Source organism: Ursus americanus, chromosome 2, assembly GCF_024610735.1.
Source record: "Ursus americanus isolate L20-20 chromosome 2, mUrsAme1.1.p, whole genome shotgun sequence".
Taxonomy (NCBI): domain Eukaryota; kingdom Metazoa; phylum Chordata; class Mammalia; order Carnivora; family Ursidae; genus Ursus; species Ursus americanus.
The window spans coordinates 31,937,186-31,963,068 of record NC_142128.1 but is presented as its reverse complement, the minus strand read 5'-3'; the positions used below and the strand labels follow the sequence as shown (position 1 = coordinate 31,963,068).

Below are 25,883 nucleotides of genomic sequence, written 5' to 3'. Positions count from 1 at the left end.
CTCAGACCGTAAGTTTGCCGTCCCCAGGGCCAGACCCCCGGCCTTGATTTGTGATGGAATCATGACAACATTTACTAAGTCAGTGTTTCCCGAAGTGTGGTTCCTGTACCAGCCTGCTGGGGACCAGAGAACTGAAGGCTTTAAATAAGTCATCCCAAAGCAAGAAAGGGAGCCTCCTTTCCATGCTTTACCAGAATCATCATTATCGCTATAAGTATAGATATTTAGATATATATCTATATATATATTTTTTTCTTTTAAGTAGGCTCCATGCCCAGCATGGAGCCCATCATGGGGCTTGGACTCATGACCCTGAGATTGAGACCTGAACCAAAATCAGGAGTCAGACACTTAACCAACTGAGCCACCCATGCACCCATCATTATCGTTATATTAAATTACACCATATGAAATGGCTGTTTTTGTAGATTAACACAAATATCAACAATTTCATATGACTCAACCTAATTGGATAATTTAGATATACAAGAAGTCATAAAGAATGAGAATGTGGGGGCACCTGGGTGGCTCAGTCGGTTAAGCATCTGACTCTTGGTTTCCACTCGGGTTGTCATCTCAGGGTCGTGAGATCGAGCCCCGTGTCGGGCTCCATGCTCAGCACAGTGTCTGCTTGAGATTCTCTCTCCCTTTCCCCTGCCCCTCCTCCCGCTCGTTCTCTTTTTTGTAGAAAGAACCAGTCTCCTGAATTGGCAATTGATCATTTCATGCACATTGACCCCCATGTGTACTACATCCCTAGTCCACTGCTCCATGGACTGTAAGCTGGTTTTCTACTCATTACGTTTTCGAGCTTTGCAGGTTATAAATTAGGTAGCCCTGCTTCTCGCATTTGAATTGTGTTCAGGGTTCCAGTGGAGTAATGTATATAGCTTGCTGACCTAGTCTGTTTTTCAAGGACGGTAAGGCTATTTCTCGGTTCTTGGGGTGATTTTTTTTTATAGCCAAAGAAATGATTATATTCTCTTACTGGCTTTTGTTTATACCTGTGAAGGTTCAATTTCCAATAATAAAAGTCCATTAAAGTCGGTACCATAATCATAAAACCTTGCTTTACGTGCTGTTCTCATGCTGCCGACGCCTACAGCCCCACAAAACTTCACGAGGGCTTGGCTGGTTCTTGGTGTGGCTGTATCACATGGGAGGAGGGAGCTAAACGAGTTGCAAACACTGAAAAAGGAAATTATACAAAAAACAAAATAAATTTTAAAAAAGAAAAATGAAATTGTAGAAATGCGCAGTGCTCTTTGTCACTGCTCGCAAACATTATAATGCCTTCCTCTCGGAGATGGGCGTTTTTTCTCTTAGAGTTCCCCTACATGACACCTGTTAACACGGGAGAAACGCAGACCCCGAGTGGCCCTCCTCAGTATACACCCCAGGGAAATTCTTACACAGGTGCATAGAGTACACGAGGTGGCCGTATTTGTGATGGCAAAAATAAATAAATAGAAATCAACACAAAAATAGCTATAAATGTCTTTTATAAGCATTCTGGAGTAAGTGTGGCTTCAACAGATTGAGCTCAATGGACCCAATCCATTATGTGAGGAATTTAATGGTTGTTAAAATAAAGTTAGTCAAATCAATTCTACATCGGGATACAGGCCATGTTCTAAAGGTTTAATGATTGAGTCTTTACAATTTTCTCTCCTTCTTTCATACCAGGGTGGTCTTACACATTAAAACTAACAGCCATGACATCCATGAGAATGTTATATTTCTAAGAGACCCTTAAAAGAGATTACTAAGGGCTATGAATGCAGATACAGACATTCCAGAATCTTCTGAGCTCATCTGCTAGTACAATTTCTCCATAACTTTTGTGGCATTGGTTATTCGTGATTTCCCGTCTGTAATTTCTTCCAGAATCATTATACATTATGTGTCGTTAGGGCCATGTGGCTACACGTCCAAGGAAAGCCGATAATTTTAGAGAAAAGCGTTGTCTCTCTTTATGTGTATCGGAGGACAGTGTCTTTAAATGATTTCTGTCTGACAATCCCGCAGTGGGAAAATGACCAAACAAACCCACCTGGTGGGTGCCAGCTCTTTGGAGCCTAGCAAGGTGTTGGGAGAGTTTGAGTTCCACTCCCAATTCTGGCTGCATTCTGTGTTTCTTAAAATAATTCGATTAGCATGGCGAAGTTGGATGGTTTTTAACCTAATAGTGAATTTCTGTATATTGTGTGTAAGGCTTAAGAATGCCCATCTCTGGGGCGCCTGGGTGGCTCAGTTGGTTAAGGGTCCAACTCTTGATTTCGGCTCAGGTTGTGATCTCAGGGTCGTGAGATTGAGCCCTGTGTCTGGCTCTGTGCTCAGCACGGAGTCTGGGAGTCTGCTTAAGATTCTCCCTCTCTCACTCTGCACCCCCCCACTCTTGCGCTCTCTCTCTTTCTCTAAAAAAAAAAAAAGAAAAAAGAAAAAAAGTCCTGCCTAATTGCTACCCTAGGTGATTGCACCTTTCCATATGCTCTCCAGGAGAGTAGGACAGTTCTCATTTTTCTACATGCTTACGGACAACTTTGACAATTTTTACCGGTGTGTGGATGTAGGCCGGTCCAGCTTGGTGCTAGGCTCTCACCTCTCTTGACCACCTGCAAACCACGCTTTGTCACAAAGAGAGATCGGACCCCCAGAGCAGAAGCTTTAATAAGCAGGGGAATCTACACTTTTGTATCATTTTATTTGCCACGTGTTTGCCACAGTTGCTCGCCACACTTGGGCATGTGATATGACTTCCCAACTCTGATAACGACAGGAAATTTCCTTCGATGGCACGTAAATAGGCCAGCTAAATAATAGTACACACTGCATGTGATCACGAGGGGAGAACAAGTCGTGCAGGGAGACCTGAGTGACTGAAGACACGGGAAATGCAACACTCATGACTCATCGCAGGGGAATGTTGTGGAGCTCTGGGACCAGGGTTCTGCAACTAGGTAACACTTTGAGTGTTTCAAAACTGAAAGACATCATAGGGATCATGTAATCTGAACCGCTTCTTTCATGGGTGACGAAACTGTGGTCCAGAGAGAGGAAATGTCTCGCCCATGGTGGCACAGGGAATCAGTGGTTGAGTGGAGGCTGGCATTCAAGTTTTCCTGACCAAGCACATGACTGGGTAGTGGCTGGATTGATAGGAAGGAGGAAGGTGGCCTTATAGGGGGTTGGGAGAATCTACCCTTATCCCTGGTTCTGTGTTCCCAGCGTGTGCTATTTTCACTATCCATTATCCCACCTTCCACACGTGGGGATGGGTCCTCACGGCGGGTCCTCTTCCCCACCTTGGATGCTTGGGGATGGATGCTCATGAGATCAGAGTTTCTAACTGGCATCCTTTTCCTCCCATATAAAGAACATACTTTTGGCTTTCTTGACATACAGGTGGGCTGCAACACATTCTTTGAGTTTTTCCTTTATCTGAAAACATCTATTTTTCCTGCATTCTTGAAGGGTATTTTCACTGGGTTTAGAAATCTGTGTTGATGGGGCATCTGGGTGGCTCAGTCGGTAAAGCAACTGACTCTTGATTTCAGCTCAGGTCATGATCGCAGGGTCATGAGATCAAGCCTTGCGTCAGGCTCCACGCTGGGCTTGGAGGCTGCTTAAGATTCTCTCTCTCCCTCTGCCCATCTTTGGTTTTCAGCAGTTTGACTATGATGTACCGAGGTGTGGTTTCTTCGTATTTACCCTCTTCTTCTTCTTCTTTTTTTTAAGATGTTATTTATTTGAAAGGGAGAGAGTGAATGAGAGAGAGAGCATGAGCAGGGGGAGGGGGAGAAGCAGACTCCCCTCCTGATCCAGAAGCCCGATGTGGGGCTGGATTCCAGGACCCTGGGATCATGACCTGAGCCGAAGGCAGTCACTTAACCAACTGAGCCACCCAGGCACCCCTGTATTTACCCTTCTTAAAGTCTACTAAACTTCATGGATTTGTTTTCCTTTGGCCAAATTTGTGAAGATTAGGGCTTTAGTTCTTCAAATCTTTTTCCTACCCCATTCTCTCTCTTTTCCTTCTATGATTCCAAATATGGAGAAGTTGGACCTTTTGATATTATCCCACAGGTCCCCGAGGCTCATTTTTTCCCCAATCTTTTCTGTTTTTCAGATCAAATACTTTCTACTGCTCCAACTGAAAGTTTGTTTCTTCTGTCATTCCCCATTTTGCTGTGAATCCCATCCAGGGACAAAATTTCATATATTGTACTTTCTACTTGGATAATTTCCTTTTGATAACTTTTGAATAGCTTATAGTTTTCTGCTGAAATTTCCTATCTTTTCATTTTTATGAGCATATTTTCCTTTACATCCTTTATGATTCTTCCTTCCTTCCTTTTTCTTTCTTCGAAATGGTTCTTTAAAAAAAAAAAAAAAGATATTATTGTTTTAAGTAATCTCTACCCACAACATGGGGCTTGAACTCATCACCCCAACATCAAGAGTCTCACATTCCGCCAACTGAGCCAGCCAGGAGCCCCCCTTCGTGTCTTTTTCATTCATAATTATAGTCACTGCTTTACAAATCCTTGTCTGCCAACTTCAATATCTGGGGCACCTCACCTAGAGGTCCGTTTCCACTGGTTATCTTTTTCTCTTGAGAATGGGTCCCTTTTTCCTGTTTCTGTATAGTCAAGTAATTTTACATGTATACTGCATGTTACATATCGCAGATACTCTGGTTTGTTATAATATGAACATTGTTCATTTTTTCCGTCGTTGTTGATCTAGCCGGCTCCTAACCTGGCTGGAATTAAATGCCGTCTTCCACTCCCTCCCCACCCTTAGGGTCAGTTGCAATTCAAATCTCCATTCAGTTCCTTTAGCCTTAGCTGAGCTGTTCGGATCTCACTGTGAATGCGTGTAGGGTTCAGAAGTCAGCTAGATATTTGGGCAGTTTATACACAGAATTTGAGGCAACCCTTCTCTCTCCCCTTGCTGGAATTTCTACTCCCATTTTCCAGCAGCTACCGTTATCCCAAATTCCGTCCTCTGGTTATTTGGGGTAGTAAAACTTTGCATTTTTTAGGTTTTAGTTGCTCTGAGCAGTAGTGATCGAGATTTGCCTTCAGGCTAAACCCAGGTGAGCTGAGAACTCACCAATGGTATTCTTGTCTTCCATGCGTTGATTCCCTTCTAGTATCTGCCAGCCCCGGTCACTCTTCGGTGCCTTTAGGTAGTTGTTTTTCATCTTTTGGTTTTTTGTGTTTGTTGTTATCTGTGGTAGAATTGGTCAGATAGGAGCTACTAGGGAAGCTGGAAGTTGAAATCCTGATTTGTCTCACTTAAATGAGCACTGCAAATGGTCCGCATCTGAGAGATGGCAAAGCTGAGGCCAGGCTAGGAAATGAGGTCACGGGTGTGTTTCAAAATGGTAAGGGAGAGCAATCAGCTATGATAAAAAAAAAAAAAAAGGGGGTTGGGAATTTTTTAAAAAGATGTATTTATTTATTTGAGAGAGAGAAAGAGAGCATGAGTGGAAGGGACAGAGGGAGAAGAAGAGAAAATCTCAAGCAGACTCCAGGCTGAGCACGGAGCCCAATGAGGGGCCAGATCTCACGACCCTGAGATCATGAACTGAGTGGAAACCAAGAATCGGGGGCTAGGTGGACTGCATCACCCAAGCGCCCCTGGGTTGGGAATTTTTAGAATAGAATCCTGAGATAGACTGGCTCCTACGCAAAGCCCCTGTTTTGTGCATCAGTATATCGGGGATGATTTTTCACATATAGTCAGTGTTCACCAAGTGCTTACTAGGTCCAGCGCTAAGCCCTTGCAATGCAGTATCTTTTTTAATCCTCAAGACAACTCAGTGAGGTTGGATTACTTTCACTGGGAGATTTTGCCAAGGAGGGGACTGAGGTTTCGTGAGGTTGAGCCCAAGATAACAGTCGTATGCATGATTGATCAATAATAATAATAGTAATAATAATAATAATAAAGGCGCATCTTTATCAAACTAATATCACGTTGTAGATAACGTGCTAGGTTATCTCAGTTCATTCTTTCCGCAACTCAGCGCTGTTATTGTCACTCCTTCTCACTCTGGGAGGTCAGGAAGATTCTCATCACCCAAACTTCAGGTGGAGGGATGGGGTCTGGAGCAAGTTGTCAGGTTCACAGAATTAGCGAGCAGCGCTGGGATGTGAATGCCGACAGATTTGCTCCAAGGCCAATTGTTTAACCTGGATGCCCCAGCTGCCTACTGTTATGATAAAACATCTGAAAAGGACCATCATGGTGTAAGTTCTCGGAGAGGCAAGTTCGTTTCCTGTTTAGTGAATATCAGACTGGATCAAATGGAAGCCACAGGCCGCGGGCTTCTCTGACCCAGGCACGTGGGCGGTCCCAGCAAGTATCGGTGAGGTCCAAATCAGCCCGAGCAACCATTTCCCACCATACATCAGGCACCCCAGCCTGCAGCACAAATGAGGAAACCTGTCTAAGCAGGAATTAACAGCACCCAACTGCAGAGTTTCCCTCATCCTGTTTTTCACTTCGTGTTTTGGATGCTGCAGGCTGGGTGAGCACAGATCCTAGACTTTGGCCCAGGCAGCTGGCCTGCCTCCAAGCCCTGCCATGAACCACTTCCAGACCATCCTGCCTCGGGTCCGGATGCTGCTGTCCAGCTATTGTCCGGGTCAGGTGCAGGCCCTCCTGGACCACATGCTGGAGAAGGAGCTCCTGTCCCAGGAGTACCACGGCGCCCTGCTCCGCGAGCCTGATGGCGAGGCCCTGGCCAGGAAGATCTCCTTGACCTTGCTGGAAAAAGGAGACCCGGACCTGGCCCTCTTGAGGTGGGCATGGAGCGGGTGGCAGGCCCCAGTGGCCGAGAGGGACCCCAACTCCAAGGACCACAGTGGTAAGTCAGCATCCCCTTTGCCCAAGTAGCAATGATTGGCTGTAGGCAGTGCATGGATTTTCCCTCCTCTCTGAAAGGAGAGTCGTGTGCTCGTCCCTGTCCCCTGATGGGAAGGCAGAGCTGGATAGGAGTCAGGGCCTCTGGATGAGCTGGTAGGGGCAGCAAGTGCTTTGGAGGACTCGGTCTGTGATGCCGGGTGTGCTGAAGGCATGTACGGCGTGCCTCCCGCTCTGCTTAAGAAAAGACCATCCCGGAGGCGTGCCATCCAATGCCTGCTTGACTTACACTCTGAGCGGCCTTCACGTGTCAGGCTCTGCTCTGGGCGCTGGCGGCGGCTACGGATCAGCTCCTGCCTGCAAGGGGCTCACGGTCCAGTGCGGAAGACGGCTGCAGGCACTCGGCGTGGCTCAAATGTGGAGAAACCAGGTGCCAGAGAGAGGACGGGCCAAGAAACTGGTGAACGGAGGATGCTGTGTGTGCACGCGTGTGTATGTGCATTTGTGTGTGCGCGTGCACGTGTGTGTACATGTGTGCGTGTGTGTGCATCTGTGTCAGCGAGAGACAGAAATCAAAAGACAGGCAGGGTGAGAGAGAAAGGAAGGGAGAGACAGAAAGAGACAGCCGGAGAGGACTGAGGGAGAAGGAAGGGGGAGGGGTGGGGGGAAGAGAGAGAGAGAAAGAGAAAGAGGGAGACAGAGAACAGGAACCTGATCAGTGAAAAGAGAGGAAGAGGGTCTTACTTTTAGAGTATTGACGCCACTTGACGCATCTGAAATCGTCAAAACAAGCCTAAACCAAGTTGCTCCCACCCACGCCTCCGGCCCCGCAGACCTTGTAGGTTTTCCTTCCCTGTTGCAAAGAAGTGCTCGCTTTGCTGCCAACAACGTTCTTCCTAAAGGTGCATGTCTGTTCTGCCTCCTACTCTACCCCAATCTGGGCTTTTCCAGTTTCATGACACGGCGCCTAGATTCTAGGCTTTCAAGGTCCCTTTACGGTTTTTGAGTTACTTGAAGTGGGAGAGGGTCACAACGATTCACGTTTATTGAGCACTGACCGTGTGCCGGACCCACCTATCACATGGCCGCGCGCTGAGCTCTAACCTAAACCAAGAAAACACAGACCGCCCAGAGGTGACCCCACCCCAGGTCCCCAGGTGGGACGTGCTGGAGGCTGGATTGGAAGGCAGACGAACTTTATCTTCGACCCAGCTTCGAGGAGTAAAAAGCCTTCTGAGGGTCTTGACTGGGGCACAGGGCGGGGGGGCGGGGGGGTGTATGCCCTTCTCCCGCTCTTCTGCCGAGACTGAATTTACAAGGGGTTGGTTTTCCTCATGGTTAAATTCTCGCCCAGATCATCTCTGTTGGTTTCTTGGACATATCTCTTACTTGTGCCCTTTCCCACCTGCAGGATCTCCCTGATTTCTTCATGGGGGTGCAAGCAGCCTGTGTGGTCTTGAGGGGGGTGCAGCAGCCCCCCCCCGGATGGGGCGGGAGTCAACCCCGTCCTCCCTCCTTGCACACTGCACGCTCCTTGCTCCTTTATGTGGAGGCTGCCTGACACCTCGGCACCCCCTCCTCTGTCTGCTGGTTCCTGTTATTTAACTCTGTTTCCTCCCTGGGGATGTCATATTTTTATTTCTGAGCCCATGTGACTCTAGAAAGGGAACTGGGCTCAGAGCGCCGTGGTCTTCAGGGGGCTGGGAGACAGAGAAGGGCAAGGCGCCTCCTGTCCCTGCTCTTTCTTACTGTCCTCCAGGTCAGCCCCCCATCAGGGCTGCTAGGCGTGCGGCCGTGGTAGAAGCCGGACGGAGCAGCCGAGGGGAAGTGGGGAAGGGGAAAGAGAATCGCGTGCTTTGTAAAGAAAGGGCCCTGACTCTGGTTTCAACGGAGGTTCCGAAAAAGAAATCATCATGTGAAGGTTTTGTAACTCTCTCCATAACCCTTAACGATCTTCACCCTCCACTGCTCTAAAGCCTGCATTGGCTCCCCATCACTCAGAGGAAAAGCCAAATCCAGGCGGTGGCCCACAAGGCTCGTCACAATCTGGCTCTCGTCACTGCTCTGGTCTCAGCCCCTACTTCTGCTCATCTCCTCCAGCCACACTGGTATCCCCGCTGTCCCTGGGACAGGCCTGGCACCCGCTCTACCACAGGACCTTGGCACGTGCTGTTCCTACTACCTGGAACATTCTTCTCCAGCTATCCCCTTGGAGGATACCTCCTCAGCTCTTTGCTCAGATTTCACCTTCTCAGCAAGGCCTACCCCGAGTATCCCCTTTAGAATTGCAGGTCCCTGCGCCTTGGTGGCTTGATCGGTTAAGCATCTGCCTTCAGCTCAGGTCTGGTCCTGGGGTCCTGGGGTCCTGGGATCTAGTCCTGCGTCAGGCTCCTTGTTCAATGGGGAGCCTGCTTCTCCCCCTGCTTGTGCTCTCTGTCTCTCTGACAAATAAATACATAAAATCTTAAAAAAAAAAAAAAAAAGAATTGAGGGTCCCTGTCCACACTCTGAGCCCCCTCCCTAGACTGACATTTTTCACCTTCTATAGATTTTACTTTTGTATTATGTTCGTCGTTCATTGTCTGACTCTCCCGCTCGAAAACCAGCTCCCCGTGGGCAGGGACCTGCATTTTTATCATAGTGTATTCCAAATGCCTAGCGCAGTGCCTGGCACGGGGTAGGTGTGTAAGGTAGGTCCGTTGGGTGTTGAATGGTTGGATGGAGGGAGGGATGGGTGGATGAGTGGGTGGGTGGATGGTGCAGGTATTGCCATTATTCTTACCTTACAGAATGGTAAACTGAGGCACAGAGAGGTTAAGAGATGTCCTGGGGAGGGGGCTATTGGCTGTCACAAGGCCAGATCTACCGCAGCACTTTTTTTTTTTTAAAGATTTTATTTATTTATTCGACAGAGATAGAGACAGCCAGCGAGAGAGGGAACACAAGCAGGGGGAGTGGGAGAGGAAGAAGCAGGCTCCTAGCAGAGGAGCCTGATGTGGGGCTTGATCCCAGAACGCCAGGATCACGCCCTGAGCCGAAGGCAGACGCTTAACCGCTGTGCCACCCAGGCGCCCCTACCGCTGCACTTTCTGCTCGGCTGCCTCTTCTAAACAACCCGAGGGATACCGTAAATCTACCCAAAACAGGTTGACTGTCTTCAAACTGAAACTAGGTCCGAAACTTCAAACTGATTCAGAAGTCACCTTTAGCTGCCACCCTGCCTCGGTGCAGTTGTGCAGAATGCCTGCACAACTGCACAACCTCGGGGGTCCGACTCTGCTACAGGAGGCAGCATGGGTGCCCGCAACCCCAGGCAAGGTCAGGAAGAGTGGGGGGAGGCCTGAGAGTCAAGGTCCTTGTCCTGACACAACTTGGCAGCTTCCCTGGGGAATCAAAGCAAACGCTCAGGGCATTCTTTGGCGACAGTGGGTGACAATGCACGGCAGGCAGTCTGGGGACAGAGAAGAGACAGGGAGGATGGCAGGGATGGAGAAAGACCAGGCTGGACCCTGGAGAGCTCTGGGTCCGAGGCCACGCTCTGATTCTTACAAACCGTGTGACCTCAGCCACATGACTGGACCACTCTGACCCTCTGTTTCTTCATCTTGAAAATGAGAATGATGATATAAAGCCCCCCGGGCTATAGTGAGGATTAAATGAGATGACAGTGCTTGGCATTGGATGGCTAAGTCTAGAGGGGTCACAGCAGGGAGAATCGGACAGGGAAGAATAAACCAGGGGTTTGAGATGCAGAGAAAACAATTGCGTCTACAGTCTCGTTGGGGCCCACAGAATATCTAGACACCTATTCCATGTGAAACACAGTGCTGAGGGCTTTGGTGCTGTGTATATCTGAGAAGTGAATCAATGTGCCCCCACTGTTGGGCTGGCACATGGTCTCTGCCCTCAGACTGCCTGAGTGCTGGTCAATGGCTCCCTAATTCCAGGGGGTGTGGCTGTGAGCATTTTTGGGAACCTCTCCAGGCCTCGGTTTTCCACAACTATAAAATGGAGGCGATAATGGTACCCAGGGTGGTGCTCTGAGGATTCAATGACCTCATCCAACGTAGGGAACTTGCATTTCTGGCAAGAAGAGAGTGGATTCTGACTCATCCGCCTCAGTACCGGTGTTCGTGTTCGGGCAGCTACAGGCCCGAGGGGACAGCCGGCTTGGGTTTGTGAATGGAGGGTCTGCCCAGCAGTGCCTTTGGGCAGGTATTCTCAGAGGCGTAGGAACCTCCCTACCCCCCACTCCCCGGGCGTTTATATTTTATTGCTTTCTTTGACTTTCTTTTGTCCTTTGGTCACTCTGTGTTTTCCTGATGCCTTATATTGGCCCAGGAGGATTCTCTTCTGGGAACCATAGAACCAAACCTCCCTCCAGGATGTCACCTGATTTATTGGAAAGGAAGGGACATGCCCCACCCCCAGGCTGCCAAATTCTTCCTCTGGCTTCCTTCCTCATTTGGCCCCTAGCATGAGAGCCACCAGAGCCGGGACCTTGGAGAGGAGAGGAGCTGTGCCCTCCTACCCTCCCCTTTCCCTTCCCACGCCCCGTTTCTGCTCTAATCTGGGGGAACCTGCTCTGCCTCCTGGAAGGAGACGTACTGGCAGGAACTGCTCCTGTCCGTTCTCCTTGGACGGTGTCCCTGCCAACCACACCCCCTTCACCTTCACCCCCTGGGAGCCGCAGAAGGAAAAGCGCCTACACTCGCAAGTTGGCACTTCCCCGTGGGTTTTCCCAGGTTGACCAGTGGCCCGTTCCAGACTCCACTTGGCTCCAAGCTTGGCGCCTGACCCAACCAGAGCTGGTTTCTGTTCTCTATTGTCCTTACGTTAAGCAGCCCACCTGCATCCTTCCGTAGAATCTATTCATCTCTCCAGCCAGCTGCCCAGACACCTTACCTGCCTACCCTCAAACTGACCTGGTCTTCATAACCACCTACCAATATCCATTTATCAATCCTGCAACTTCTATCCGTCATTCACTTATACATACTTAAAAATCTATTTATCTGACCATGTATAGTTTTCTGTATCAACTTATTTACCTGCCTTCCTACCAACCCATCTGCTTGCGTATTTACCGACTAATGGGCCTCCGTTCTCGTGCGCCTTCCTACCTGCCTAATTTGGACACGTGCCAGTTTTATCATATCTGTTCACCTGCTTCTCTACTCACTTCTTTCCCTTCCTGACTTACACTTCTTCCCTCCTCCTTAATCATTGTCTTAGCACCTGCTAGGGATTGTGGTAGTCACCAAAAAGCATAAGAAAAGGCACTTACAACCTAGGGAGAGGGAACCCTTCACTATTGGGAACTTTAGTCTGTCTTGATCGTGCCAATCCAGGCTTGGTCCCTTCATTCAAAGAGTCTTGGAGTAGTGTGACTTTTACATAAGAAAATAAAACACTGGGTCCCAGACAGCCAATTCATGATCTAATCAGAGGTGACCGAGTCTCTACTTATGAAATGGGAAGTTCACCGATGCATTGCCAAATACGTGGCAACAAGCTTTCTAAAAATGAGTAAAGCAGAAGATTGATGTTACCTGGAAGGGTGCTGAAAGCAAGAACTCAGGCCTTGAAGGATGGCTAAAATAGAGCCTGGTGGGGAGAAGGCAGGAGCTCAGCCCCGCAGGAGCAGAGAGGTACCCACCTAGGTCGAGCAGGGCTGTTTGGGGAGATTGCAGCAAGGGATGACAAGCTTACTCAGAAGAGAAGTTTGCCCCATGTCCTCCCCTTGGGACTTGGCAGGGGACCCCGGCTGGCAACTTTCACAGTGCTTCTCCTGGTAGCCAGTGGACTTACTCCCGCTGGATCCCCACTGGAGGCAAAGCCACTTGCATGCCCAGGGCAAGGTTGGCTTGAACAGCGCTGGGAGCGCTCTCCAGTAGGGAGGGAATTGATTTTATTCAAAGCATCCCGGGGCTCAGGAGAAAGATCACCGTCTCTGAGGGAGTTTCGAAGAGGAACGTTAGCAGAAGGAATGCAGGATGCTTTAATAGGGAGAAATCCTAGGCTCGGCTTACGCCCTCTGCCCTGCTCCTTGCCCTGCCCATGCAGTCAGGAGGCTTGGCCTTCTAGCTCGCTGCAGTGCCAGCCTGCCCATCCCTCGTCCCTTTGTTTCCACGGCCCCTGTCGAAATTCAGACCCCATCGGCTCCTGGCTGGGCACTGCAATGGCTCCTCTTTGCTGTCTCTGCCAGGGGCCCTCCCTGTGCTAAGCTACAGCCTCTGGCATCAGCCAAACACGCAGCCTGGTTCTTGTCACCTCCCAGCTCAGAGACCTGTGTTGACATATGCATGGTCAGGTTTGGGTCTTGAGTGTGGGTCTGGAGGGAGAGGGGCAGTTCAGTGAGTAGCAGAGGTGAGATTGGACCCGGTGAGAGATGATGGCATTCAGGCAGGTGGACCCCAGTCGGACCGACCCTCACTGCAAGCTCATTCCTGCCCATGAACGCCTCGGCCACGGCCGTCAGAACTGGCTGCCTCTGAGGACGGGAAGGGACTCTCAGAAGGGGTCTCGAGACAAGTGAATGGGCAGGGGTGCCTCTCTCCTGGCACCAGGTCATGGGAAGATGAGACTTCTTGAGATTTCTAATATTCGTCACGTCTGTTTTATTAGCCTAACGAGGCAAGACCGTGTTTCAAATTGACTATTAGCATTTCCCATTCATCTGTGTACTTCCTTCCTGGGCCTTCTAAAAGCAGGGACTGTTTCAAAATAGCCACCCTGCAAAGATAGGCATCGTTATCTTTATTTCGTATGTGGGGAATTGAGGCCCACACAAGGGAAGTGAGGGGTCCAAGGTCACACACCTGCTACTAACAGCAGGGACTCGACGGCAACTCTTCAGACTTCAGACTTCCAACCCAGTGCTCTTTCAGTAAAAATGCAGGAAAGAGGGGTGCCTGGGGGGCTCAGTCAGTTAAGCATCTGCCTTTAGCTCAGGTCATGATCCCGGGGTCCTGGGATCGAGCCCTGCGGCAGGCTCCCTGCTCAGTGGGGAGCCTGCATCTCCGCCTCCCTCTGCCTGCTGCCCCCCCCCCCGCTTGTGCTCTCTCTGTCAAATAAATAAATAAAATTAAAAAAAAAAAAAAAGCAGGAAGGAGGCACTTGTCACTGCTTCCCAAGCTTCATTCACTTCCGGACCACCCTCACAATTTCTACGCACCGTCCTATACTATTATTTGCTTGACAGGTGTTTTTCAGAGCACTCACATTTTTTTTTTTAATTCGACTTTGTTTTCCAAGGAAAGTTATGTTCACCGTAAGTGAAAGGAATACCACCCACTGAAGCGAACTATGAAACAGGAAGGCAGGGCAATGTTTGCACAAGTCCAGCCAGATACTGTTGTCTCACGGAAGGCTTGCAGCTAGGGAATGCTTTCTGGGAAACAGGGATATATCCTGCATTTGAAGAGCTGTTAGAGACCTATTTAGCCTAAGACTTTCTCCCAGATGCCATCAGGAGCGTGGGTAGAGACTTGCAGAGGCGCTAACGTTCCCCCTGCGGGTCAGTGCTATTTAGCACTGCATCTGTGTGCCACCCCGAACCACCCGGCTGTAAGTAGACCACATTTGGGACAACACTGTTTTACGTGTAATTTACGTTTGATTCAATGTCTTGGAATAAAAATCGTGAGTGGACCACGCATGATCTCCAAGGCAATTCAGGGCATTTTGGCATGGGGGTGAGGTGGTGGAGGAAAGTGGAATCTGGGAAGCCTGCTGGACCCCAGCTGGGCGTCAGCTTGCCTTGAAGCATTTGTGGGCCTCTGATCCTGGCCCGTCCAGCAGAGGACGGCAGGAATTGCCAGCTGGCACCAGTGGGGCTCCACTGTGGTCACCGTAATTTCAGAATGTCATTGTGTCGAAGGTCCCCCTCCAAGAGACAACTCTCAACATTCTACAGTCACAGCCCCCCTTTGGTCCACCACAAGGAACTGAAATTACCATCAGAGGCACTGGGAGGGTTTAAGGGAGCGTGGGCAAATTCGAGAGTTTTAGAGAACTGGGGCAGCAGGATGTCACTTCATAGGGGGAGAGTTTTCTGTTGGTCCCTTGCTTGCATCTTTTGCATGCGGTCTTCGTCTTGGCGGGCTCCTGCCTGGTATAGGCGGAGAAGCTGGAGATGAAGCAGTCTGCTCCTGAACTGGGCATTCAGAGGCTTCGTGGGGCAGGCTGAGGGCACCAGGAGCGGCTGCCTGACTGGGTCTCCCACACCATGCGTTGCCTGGCTCCACGCCCTGCAGGGTCCTACCTGCCGGAGCCCCAAGGTAAAAAGGGGGGTGAAGGAAGTTGGGGCTGAGAATGCTTCTTGATTTAGCGGAATGTCTCAGCTGGTCCCACCATCTCAGAACTGGGTGGTGGGGGCAGAGAGGGGGTCCTTGTCCTGTCGGGGCTGTTGAAAAAGGTGAGGTGGTTGGTTATTTCCTTCTACTTGAGGGACATTCAGATTGGCCCAGGTGCCTGGCATGTGAGAGGTCTTTATCAGCGCAGAAGGGTTTTAGAGGGACAACTTTCAGGAGGCGTGTCGTTAGCTCTCAGCATTGATGGCCCTGCTCAGCCAACCAGAGGTCCTCTCTCCAGCAGGTAAACACTGCGGGGTGCCCTTGAAGGACAGGATCCCTGCCAGACCCCCCCCATTCCCCCCCCATCCCGGGGAGAAGCAGGAAAATCAAAGCTGGAGTCAGCTCCTTGGTGTAGCTGTTGAGCCCCGGCTGGCTGCACGGATGTTCCCCTCTCCCTAGTTTCTAAATTATGTTTTGGGGAAGAAGCGGGGCAAGGAGACAGACAGCCCCCGCTCTGAAGTCAGCCAGACAGGCTGCACTGTTGGCTGGGTGATGTGACACAAGACATTTCACCAACCTTCTCTGAGGCTCTTTTCCTGGGCCGTTGAAGATTCTACGGCAGCCTAATGATGAGGGATCAAAGTCCAGCACAGTGTCTGGAACATTGTAGGAACTGAATATCATCACAGAAGCCCAATATTACCGGGGCTGCTGTGCTGTGTGTTTGAGAGGGGTGAGACTCCTTTCCTCAGACACCCCCGAAATGTGACACATTGATGTCACGTTTGCCAGCTCTGTTGGATTGAGCCTGTTGGGAATTTTGATGGGGAAGGGGAGGTCAGGAGTCACCTTGACCTACCCCTTCAATTCCAGATAGGAACTCCAAGCCTGGGAAAGGAAGCGCCCTCCCTGAATTCTCCTGGTAGGTGGAGCTGGGGTCCAGGACCTCTGGAGGAGGAAAAGCAGGAGGAATGTCCTCAGGGATGTGGTGATGGGGAGGCAGGGTTGCCTAGGCTGAATTTCCAGCCCATGAAGGTGCCTGAGGCATTTTCCCGGCTTCTGGAGGGCATTTGCCTTCCCACGAGTGCAGGGCTCATTGAGCAAGTGTCTGGGACTGGGCGCCCTGCAAGGGTGGTTTTGCCACCCTTGTGGTTAGGCTGAGCTGGAGAAACACCGAGGCCACCCCAAAGCCAAGATGAGCTGTCTGCAAGTTAGGGCTTGCAGATGGCTCGGCGGGGGCGTGCTGGCTGCCCCGAAGCGGGGGACTGGCCATTTCCAGGAGCTGACAGACGCTCTGGGAGTGCCCAGGGATGTAGGGAAGGGACTCTGGCGCTTCTGAGAAAGCACGTGGTGGGTCCAGCAAGCCTGCGTACTCCCCAGCTTGGCTCAAATCCCGCAGCGCAGAGAGAAAGTGAAAGAGAAAAGGACGGTCCTAGGGGGTGAGGTGGGGTGGCTGGGCGACAGACCTGCTCCAGTCTCCCCGCAGTGAGAGACTGGTGGGAAGGAGAGGCCATTGGCAGCACGGGAGTCCGGGAAGCAGCGGTAGGTGACCAGGGCTCCCCCCCCAACCCCGTACACCCCGAAAGTCGGCCTGGCAATCAAGGCTCAGAGACTGGCAGTTATATTCCTGAGGTCACACAGCAAGGCTGGGAGGAGGGGGAGGGGAGTGTGCGGAGTGCGGACCTGGGAAAGCCCGCGTTTCCAGCGTCCCCCGCCTGGAACGCAGGGACCTGGGGTGCGGAACGGGCGGGGCCCAGAGCGCGGGGCCAGGGGAGGCGGGCGTTTGCAGACACTCTAGGGCACAGGAGGCGCACACCCCGCGGAGCCCAGCTTCGGCGCCAAAGCCAGGACGCACACCCCCTTGGTGCTTCCTAGAGTGTGGAGAGGCGACATGGCCGCGCAGAGGAGCACACAGACGGGGACCCTGGGCCTGGGCCGTCCTTCTCCGAGCCTCAGTTTTCCAGTGGGATCATAGCACTTCTCCCACTCAGGAATGCAGGTTTCCAGCCCTGGGGTGCGGTGCCTGGCAGGAAGGATTGTGGGGGGGCCCGACCTTTAGTGGGCCCTCTGGGGAAATCCTCACCTCTCTCAACCGGCGGCTAAACTGAAAAAGAACAAAGACCTTGATTTGGGGGGGGGGTCTCAGAATTGCAATTCCGGGAGCACAGAAAAACCTCTTGCTCATGTGGGGAAAGCCAGGGGTTTTTATGAGAAAGGAGGGGGCGATTGCATGATTTTGGTAAAGAAGAGCAGAGAAGAAAAAGGCTGCTAGTGGGTGCTGACCGGTTGAGCTGCTTCTGTTTATGATCTTTTTATTTTGTTGGTGCTATCAGATGAAACTGTCCCTTGTAGGTACGAACTCTCCTGTCCCCATCCGTCTGAATGCCTGCTGTTCTGTTGACTTTTTATGAGCAACTGCTTATAAAGCAATTACCACTTCTGGCCCAGTTCAAGAGTTCATTAGTTAGAAAGGAAAATGGAACTTTAAAATGTAGTTTTGGATGTCCAGGAATTTTATACAATCCAAGCCTCTCTTTGATAATCTGGGGTGGGGGGTGGGGTCCCGAGCTTTCTCGGGACTGCTTTGACAGGGCTGACATCTCTACCTCGCTTTGGGGTCCTGAGCCCTGCCTTCCAAGGAGAGAAACCAAGGAGCCCCAGAAACGGGTCCCTCTGGGGTCCCAGAATGCCAGAATTGGGAACTGCCATGTCTAGCTCTGTCTAGGACCCTTAAAGGCCACCGCTCTCCTTTGAGTCCCACGCCCTACCCCCCCATCCAAGGTGACACAGGGTAGGAGACAGACGCCCAGCAGTCCACCACGCCCCACTTGCAATCACAGCCAGGCATTCCCGACTTTGGCAAGACGGCTTCCATCTGTGAAGCTCCCCTTCCCACCAACCCAGAAGGGAAATACTTCCAGCCGATCAGAAGGTTAAAGAAATTGGTGCTTCTTGCTCTAGGGCCTGGTGGAGCTGAGGGGGGAGAGGGAGAGACCCCAGAAAATCGTCACCTTCCAAATCCCAGGCTGCCTTAGATAAGGACCTGGTCTCCAAGATCCCAGGATGGATGATGGAAAGATCCTCAGAGAGAACTGAGCCAGGGGATCCCAGGCTTCCGGCACAAGGAAGTCACCTGTTTAGCGGGTAGGCTCCTGGGTCCTGCCCCTGGGCCCCACCTGGGCTAAACCATTTATCTTGGTGATTCCTGTGTCAGAGGCCCAGAGGTTATACATACATTAAGAGGCATTGATGTGGTCCAAACCCTGTTCTTTCACCATGTTACAAAACCTCTGGGGACTTCCCCAGGAGATTTTGTAACCAAGGTCACATAGTCGTGTTGTGGTTGAGTCAAGATTTGAGTCCGAGTCTGTGGAGAGCCCAGTCCAGTGTCTGGGCAGGGGCGTGAGGCTTCACAAACGCAGGGCAGGTCCTGGGTGGTCAGAGGCTTACGGATATAGCAAAGCCTGTCTGATGGCAGGGACCCGGTTTGACCTCTTGAGACCTCAGCCCCTGGTCCCTCGTGAAGAATAGTCAGGAAATTAGCAAAAGGACTCAACGCCAGGGCCCCGGGGTCAATCCCGGGCAATCAGAGCAGTGGCCTGAGGAAGAGGGGGAAGCTTCTGGACTTGGCTTTCAGACTTGCCATCAGTCACTCAGGATATATGACTTTCCTCTCCGAGGTGCATGTCTAAGACGGCTAAAACAAGAGCCCTGTCTTGGAAGAACTTGGGAAAAGTCAGCAAAGGGTGCGCCGATGCCAGGAGTACGCGTCAGAGCTCCTACAGGGATTATACGGAAAGATTTGAGGGCAAGTTGTGGGCGGCAGGGAGGCTTCTAGACTGTGACATGTACCTGATGGGTGGCCCACGGACAGTTCTCAAACAGGAGTTAATTTACCCCAGTTCTCCTGGTGGAGGAGATCCCTGCTTTACAGATTCTTTCTCAATCCGCCTTCCCCATTTTGGGGTGTAGACATCTTCAACAACACCCGTACTGGCTGATTCTTCTTTTTAACAGAGTAGGAGGGCAGCTGACCTTACTGTGATAACATTGTTCTGTTTTTAGTGGCAAGTGATACTGGTTTCTTTCCCCCCATGGGAGGGAGCTATAGAAAGTTTCCTTTTTTTTTTTTTTAATGGCAATAGAGAATTTACCAATGAACCCGTTTTAAGTATACAATTGAGCTGTAATAAACACATTCCTGCTGTTATACCACCATCACCACCACCTGTCTCCAGAACGTTTTCATCGCCCCAAACTGAAACTCTGTTCCCATGACATGCTAACTTCCCATTCCAGCCGCCTCCCCCCACCACCACCCTTCGATATTCTGTCCCTATGGATTTGAGCACTCTAGGTGCCTCGTGTAAGAGGAATTCTATAGTGTGTGTCCTTTTGCGTCTGGCTTCTTTCACTGAGCATGGTGTCTTTGAGACTCGTCCATGTTGTCCCTGGTGTCCGTGTTTCCTTCCTTTTTAATGGCTCAGTAATATTCCAGTGTACGGAGAGGCCCCATTGTGTTTATCCATTCATCTGTTGATGGACGCTTGAGTTGTTTCCACCTTTTGTCTTTTACAAAAAGTGTGCTATGAACGTGGGTGTACTGGTATGCATTTGATTGCCTGCTTTCAATTCTGGAAGGTTTTCTTTGACCGTAAATATATTCGTTTCTTGAAAAAAGTTAATTCAGGGGCACCTGGGTGGCTCAGATGGTTAGGTGTCTACCTTCGGCTCAGGTCGTGATCTCCAGGTCCTGGGATTGAGCCCCGTGCCAGGCTTCTGGCTCAGTGGGGAGTCTGCTTCTCCCTGTGCCTCTGCCCCTCCCCCCTGCTCGTGTTCTCTGTCTCTCAAATGAATAAATATTTTTTAAAAAGGAATAAAAAGTTAATTCAAGGAAAATACAAAGGTAAATTATAGAACAGGTGGTAGGGAGATCTGACCCAAAAATTGACTGATGAACACCTGAAGTTTGGGAGACCGGATTGGGGGAAAGACCCAGTAGCAATTGTAACAATCCAGGGTGTGGGGTTGGGGCTTCTCCATCAATAGCATGGCTGTTGACAGGGACTTTAGGAAGGAGAAGGAGAAGAATTAAGGAAGGTGTTTAGTCTGGTTCTAGGATTTTCAGCTGGGAAGAAGTGGAAAGGTGGCAGAAAGGGAGAGTCTGGAAGGGTCATTTGGGAGACGGAGAATTGCAGACCTCCCAGGGTTCAAGAAAAGTCACACCAGCGGAGGGGCCGTGTTTCCTGACAAGTGGAAACTCAGGCTGCCTTGAAAAGAAAACCCATTTTAATTCCCTACAAGGCAGGTGTGTGTGTAGGGGCATAGGGGGTGCTTGTTTAAAAATATAGACTCTCTGGGAGTCGGGCCCCTGGCTCCTGTGTGTTGAGCCCCCTTACTGGGCGGTTTTGATTCACAGCCAACGGCTCCTGTCTGTCGTCAGATGCTGGCTGGCAGGGCTGGCCCATGATTCATGGCTCAGAGGCTCCAGCACCCAGCAGAGGGCCTGGTGCTGGCTTAGGCACCCTGTTAGGTCAAGCTGGGGGTCAGGACTGGAGCCAAGGGCCTGGCTTGACCACAGGGTGCTCATTCCCCTCCCCATCCCAATACCTGGCTCAAGTTGTCTTCGGGGGGGGGGGGGCAGGGGAGGGAACATGTTGGACTCCTTTCCAGGTCACTGACTGCAGCTCGGAATGTTGGGGCGTGCAGAGGGAAGGCTACCTGGAGGTGGGAGGGGCCAGGCCAGTGGAAGGAGACCTGCACTCTGGACAAGCACTGGCCACACATCTTCCCCCAGCTGCAGCTCTTACTGCTGGCCTCCTGCCTTCTCATCCTGCGTCCAGCAGGCCCCTCACCCCCAGTGGCTGGCCGTCTCTAGGCACACGCACCAGCTGAGGTGGGATCATTCGAATCCCAAAGGTTTTCCAAGTCACAATGAGGCGGATGTCCTCAGTAGGGGTCCAGACTAGGTAGGTGGCTTGCCCAAGCTCTCAGAGGTGGTCTTTGGCAGGGGGTGCTTTTGTGGGGTTCTGTGTGGTTGCCAGACCCCTTGGTGGAAAAACAGAGTGAGCTTGTCTGCGGTGAGGTTCCTAGGAAGCAGACTCGGAGTTGATTTGTACGTGGGAGGCTTACTGGGAGATGTGAGGTGGGGGACACCGCAGGGAGAGGGAAGAGGAAGGACTGGGCAGAAGCAGGATTGGGCTGCCAGCCATAAGTCTCAACAGGGGTTTCAGCCTCTCCCCTGCCCCCACAGAGCGCACTGAAGCTGGGACAGCCTTCAGGGTTACTGCAAATTGAGGCATCAGACCGGACTTTTGCACCCCACAGGGACCAGTCATCGGATATGGGCTCCCCTTGGAGAAGGGGTGTGACTTGGAGCTATGCCCAGAGCTGTGAGCTGGGAGCCCCTTGCCCTCCAGCAGCTGGTAGATGGGCACCCCGACCTCAGCCCCTTGACGGGGTTCATCCATGTTGTAGCCGGATACTACGTGTAAGACATCACTCCAGTTAAAATGGTCAAGTCAGAGTGTCCAGAGGGCAAGGTCTCCGCTTCTCTAGAGTTGTGTTTTCAGCATACTCTGCAGCCCCTTTGGGGAGGAAAGGTTGTGGGCCCTCCAGCCCCTTTAAGCAGCGTCACCTGCTCTGAGATTTGCCTTCTGATGCGTTCGAGGTGTGGCCCCGTGTTTGCGTGTGTTCTTGGAAGCTCTCTGCTGTGTTTTCATGCGCCTGGATGTCACTCTGCATGTCTAGCTTTGGGCTCTCAGAGCTCGTTCCGTTTCTGACTTTTCAGTCTGCGCTCCGTGGCTGGGTGTGCGTTTGGTCTGTTGCTTCTCACACAGCATCATCTGCCGTGGATCACAGTGGCTACTTTTGACTGCCCCTCCCTCAGCCAGCGGCACCCGGATGGCATCCCCCTGCTGTCACCGCAAAGAGTCCAGTGCGTCGCCTGACAGCTGTCCTTGTGCAGCTGTGGGAGCGTTTCTTTGGGAGGTAATCCCCGGCCTGGAACTGTGAGGTCGTAGGATCTCTGCCTCCTTTGGTATTTGAGCAGGTGCCGGGCTGCTCGCTGGGGTCCTGCCCCAGCCCACGTCTGCCAGCCTTTGGCATTTCGGAGCTTTCTACTTTTGACCAGCGGTGCCATATCAAGTGGCAGCTTGCTGTTTTTATTTGGAAATTTACATCATCGTAGCGCTTTCTGGAAATGTCACTTTGGGCAAGTCACAGCCACATAACGAGGTGGAGGCTCTGCCAGCCAAATGCGGTAGGTTTCACAACCGGGAGAGGCTGAGGAACTTACGTGAGGTCACGCACTTAGCGGGGAACTGGGATTCGAACCCAGAGCACGCACTCTTAACCACCGTATTATTATCATCACGGTTTGTCTCCCTCTTAAAATATTATCTGAGTCTACACTGCAAGCTTCTTGGCAGGGACTGTGTTGTAAATGTCCTTAGCGCCTCTGGAGAACTGAGCCTCGTACTTTTTTTTTTTTTTTTGGTATGAGATGCTCAGTAAATCATTGTTTTACAGATTTGGATGAAAACCAATGCAGTGTGTCTTTCAGAATTTATCTGGAGGACTGCAAGGTGCAAGGGAAGAGGAACTTGTTTGATCGATCAGCCCCACAGAGATACTGACTGGGGGCTGGTCGTGGCAGATAAGGTAGCCATGGGCTCCTGGCTTCCTACCACCATCTGACCCCCGGAAGCAGCGTGTCATGAGGTTGGGGAGCAAGACCGTGTTGGGGGAAGGGCTTGGGGGAATGGAAAGGGGGAAGGCTGACAAGCAGTGAGGAATCTAGACTCTCAAAATACCTCCACTGAGTGGGCTCCACCCCAATTTGGTGAAACTAAGGCTCAGAGGGTCCTCAAGATCAAAGGCAGAGCTGGAAGGCAACGCCATGGCCCCAGACATTGAGTGCAGCTCGCAGATTTTCATTCCTTCCTCAGGAGGAGAAGTAGAGTCAACGTGCAGGGAAGTATTTCCTCTCCTGCTCTTGTATCACAGTGCAGAGCAGTGCTGGAGAGTTCGAGGGTAGCAGAGGTGCCCCTTTCTCCTTCCCAGTGCCGCCTGAGACCCTCAAGGATATACTGCCTTTTCTGGGAAGAAAGCACCTGCTAAACAGAGCCTAGCCTCATTGTCATCATCTGTGAAATGAATATAATAATACCAATTTCCCAGAGTTGCTGTGACAGTGGAAACAAGGTTATGCATCTCAGGTGTCCCGCACCGCCCCCAGCCCAACCGGATCTTCCAGCGGGGAAGGACTGTTAGGCCAGCAGACACGGGCTGTCAGGTTACTTAAGGAGCGGTAAGAACAGTTTGGTAACACTGGATTTCCCTCAGGGGAGAGGGAAATGAATTTATTCCAGAAACCATCTTGGTGCCTACGGTCTTTCAAAACCTGCGTTGTAGTACAAAGCGGACATGGAAATGAACCCCCAAAGGGACTTTTGGTCGCCAAAAGATTAGGAACTTTTTCTCAAGTTGGATGTGGAAGGTGGTAGCCCAGGGGGAAGGGCGGATTCAAAGAGGACCTTCTAAAAATACTGCTCGTTTACCAAAAAGACACAGACCACTTCTCTGCTGTGCCCCAGACAGCTCCGCAAAAGGAGAAACCATCTTGTCACCCACGCCTCCTGTCACCAGGCGAGGGCACCTCCCTGGGGTGCCTGGGGACCAAGAGCCGCTGGAAGAAGCCGTGGCTTTGGAGCCGGGTAGTTGGCTCAGATCCTACCAGTCTTCTCTCAGCCTGTTTCTTTATCGGAGAAATGGGAAGACAAATCATAAATGTGTGTGTTAGACCGAAGAGAATAAGGTCTGTAGATCACGTCATCTGGTGCCTGGTGCTCAGCGGGCACCTGTGAATTCTAGTTAATGCTTCAGTTTTGTGGATGGAGAGAGCCTGCTATGTGCAGGAGCTTGCTGGGGTCTGGGGACAGGTGAGCTAGACAGACAGGGCTCCTGCCCTCACAGGGCTCCTGGCCTGTGTGATTTGCCCTGTGCTGGGGCAGCTGAAGGGGACCCTCTTCTCTGCAGTGGGGTGACTTGAGCCATCTGTGTCCCCAGTCCCCGCTAGAGTGACACATGGGGGAAAGAGTCTAATCAGGGGCCTTTGAAGCACTTCTTAAACATCTAGAGACATAGGGAACATGGTTGTGGGAACGCTGGGAGGGCCCAAGCCATGATGTAAGTCGATCTGGGCATGAATGCGACTCACTGTGGCTTTGGGAGATCAAGACCAGGAGACTAGACTCCGGAACTGAGCCCCAGCTCTGCAGGGTCCCAACATCATGGGATTCCTTTGACTGTGGGCCTCCTGTGTGCCTCCAAGAGCCTCTGCCTTTCAATGGTCCCACAAGGGAAGTGTCATAATCCTGATCTAGTAGTGAGAAAACTGATGCTCAGAGAGGTGAAGCCACTTGCTTAATGCCTCCTCGCCAGGATTCAGACTCAAACTCTCCAACCAGGTGACCCTGGGCAAGTCATTTCTCGGAAGTGTTTGAGTTTCCTTGTCTATCAGATGGACGTTAAATCCTGCCTTCTCCCTAGAGCTCTTTGGGAGCTCAGTTGGGGGGTTGGGTGGAGGCAGAAGCCCATTCTGAGCTGGAAATCCCTGTCTAGTCAAGACAAGGGCATTAGGTGCAGGGCTCATCTCGGGGCAGCTGGAAGGGAGATGCTGAGGTGTATGTTGGGGGGTATCTGAGCATGGATGTCGTCGTCTTCTTCTTTTTTGAGCAAGAGAGAGCACATGAGCAGGGTGGTTGGGAGCACAGAGGGAGTGAGAGAGAGAATCTTAAGTACGCCCCATGCTCAGCATGGAGCCCAACGCGGGGCTCTATCTCACGACCCTGAGATCACAACCTGAGCCAAAACCAAGAGTCAGACACTTCACCGACTGAGCCACCCAAGCTCCCCAAGAGTAGATGTCATCCTGTTTGGGTTTAGCCAAGGACACAGAACTTGGGCCCGTGGATGCCTTTCTCCAGGCACCTTCTCAGGGGTAGAGATGGGGGACATGAGCAGACCTGCCAGGCTACACTGCTGGCTGTGGGGCTTTCTTGTGCCTATGGGCTCTGTGGGGCCTCCTTATGTAGAAGAACAGAACGCTTGGCTTCATGATGTTGTGACTTACAAAGAAATGAAAGAGAAGGGGTCCCTTTGTCAACCTCACAGAGGTTAAAAGCGAATTAATAATCATTAATAATATTAATAATCATTAATAACAATAGTGATGGTGAAGGCCATCACCCACATTTGCTCGCCACGTATGTGATGGATGCCCTTCTGAGCCACCATTCACCAAGCGCTTGCTAAGCACCAGTCGCCTTTCTGAGGGCTTTATGAGAACGAACTCATCTGATCCTTATGAGTTACTTGTTATTATTCCCATTCTGCAGGTCAGCAAAGTGAGGCTCCAGGAGGTTGATAAAACAAACTTGCCCAGGTTGTGGTGAGTTGGTAGGTGGAAGTGGTTTCAGAGGCAGGCAGTTTGACTCCAAAGCTCACACATGTTGGACTTTTCTCTTCTGTCAGTGGGTTTCTCTGGTGTCTGATCGCATTGGGGTAATGCTGTCCAAAGTTCGAAGCTGAGCCCGTTGATACTGAGGCTGGGTTACACTTCCTCAGGCTCTGTGATAGGACCTGGTCCCCCCATTCTTGGGCCTAGATATGATAGGGGTTGTTCATTGAATGGAAACATTTTGATTG

The 25,883-nt window shown here is 51.1% G+C and overlaps 1 protein-coding gene across 7 annotated transcripts in view; it reads left to right on the top strand.

Annotated features, from left to right (window-relative positions):
* The first annotated feature begins 6,464 nt into the window (after positions 1-6,464).
* CIITA (class II major histocompatibility complex transactivator) overlaps positions 6,465-25,883 on the top strand; it is a 44,662-nt gene continuing 25,243 nt past the window's right edge. Inside the window, exon 1 of one of the 7 annotated variants that reach the window (XR_015728041.1) lies at positions 6,465-6,880. Coding sequence is in view for 3 of the 7 variants with exons in the window: in XM_087870471.1 (XP_087726597.1) it covers positions 6,598-6,880 (283 nt within the window). In the remaining 4 variants the exon portion in view is untranslated. Of the gene's footprint in view, positions 6,881-14,327; positions 14,446-14,996; positions 15,159-16,491; positions 16,716-16,962; positions 17,173-25,883 lie in introns of those variants that run through there. The other 6 variants (XM_087870471.1, XM_087870469.1, XM_045783902.2 and 3 more) reach the window with 6 other exon arrangements.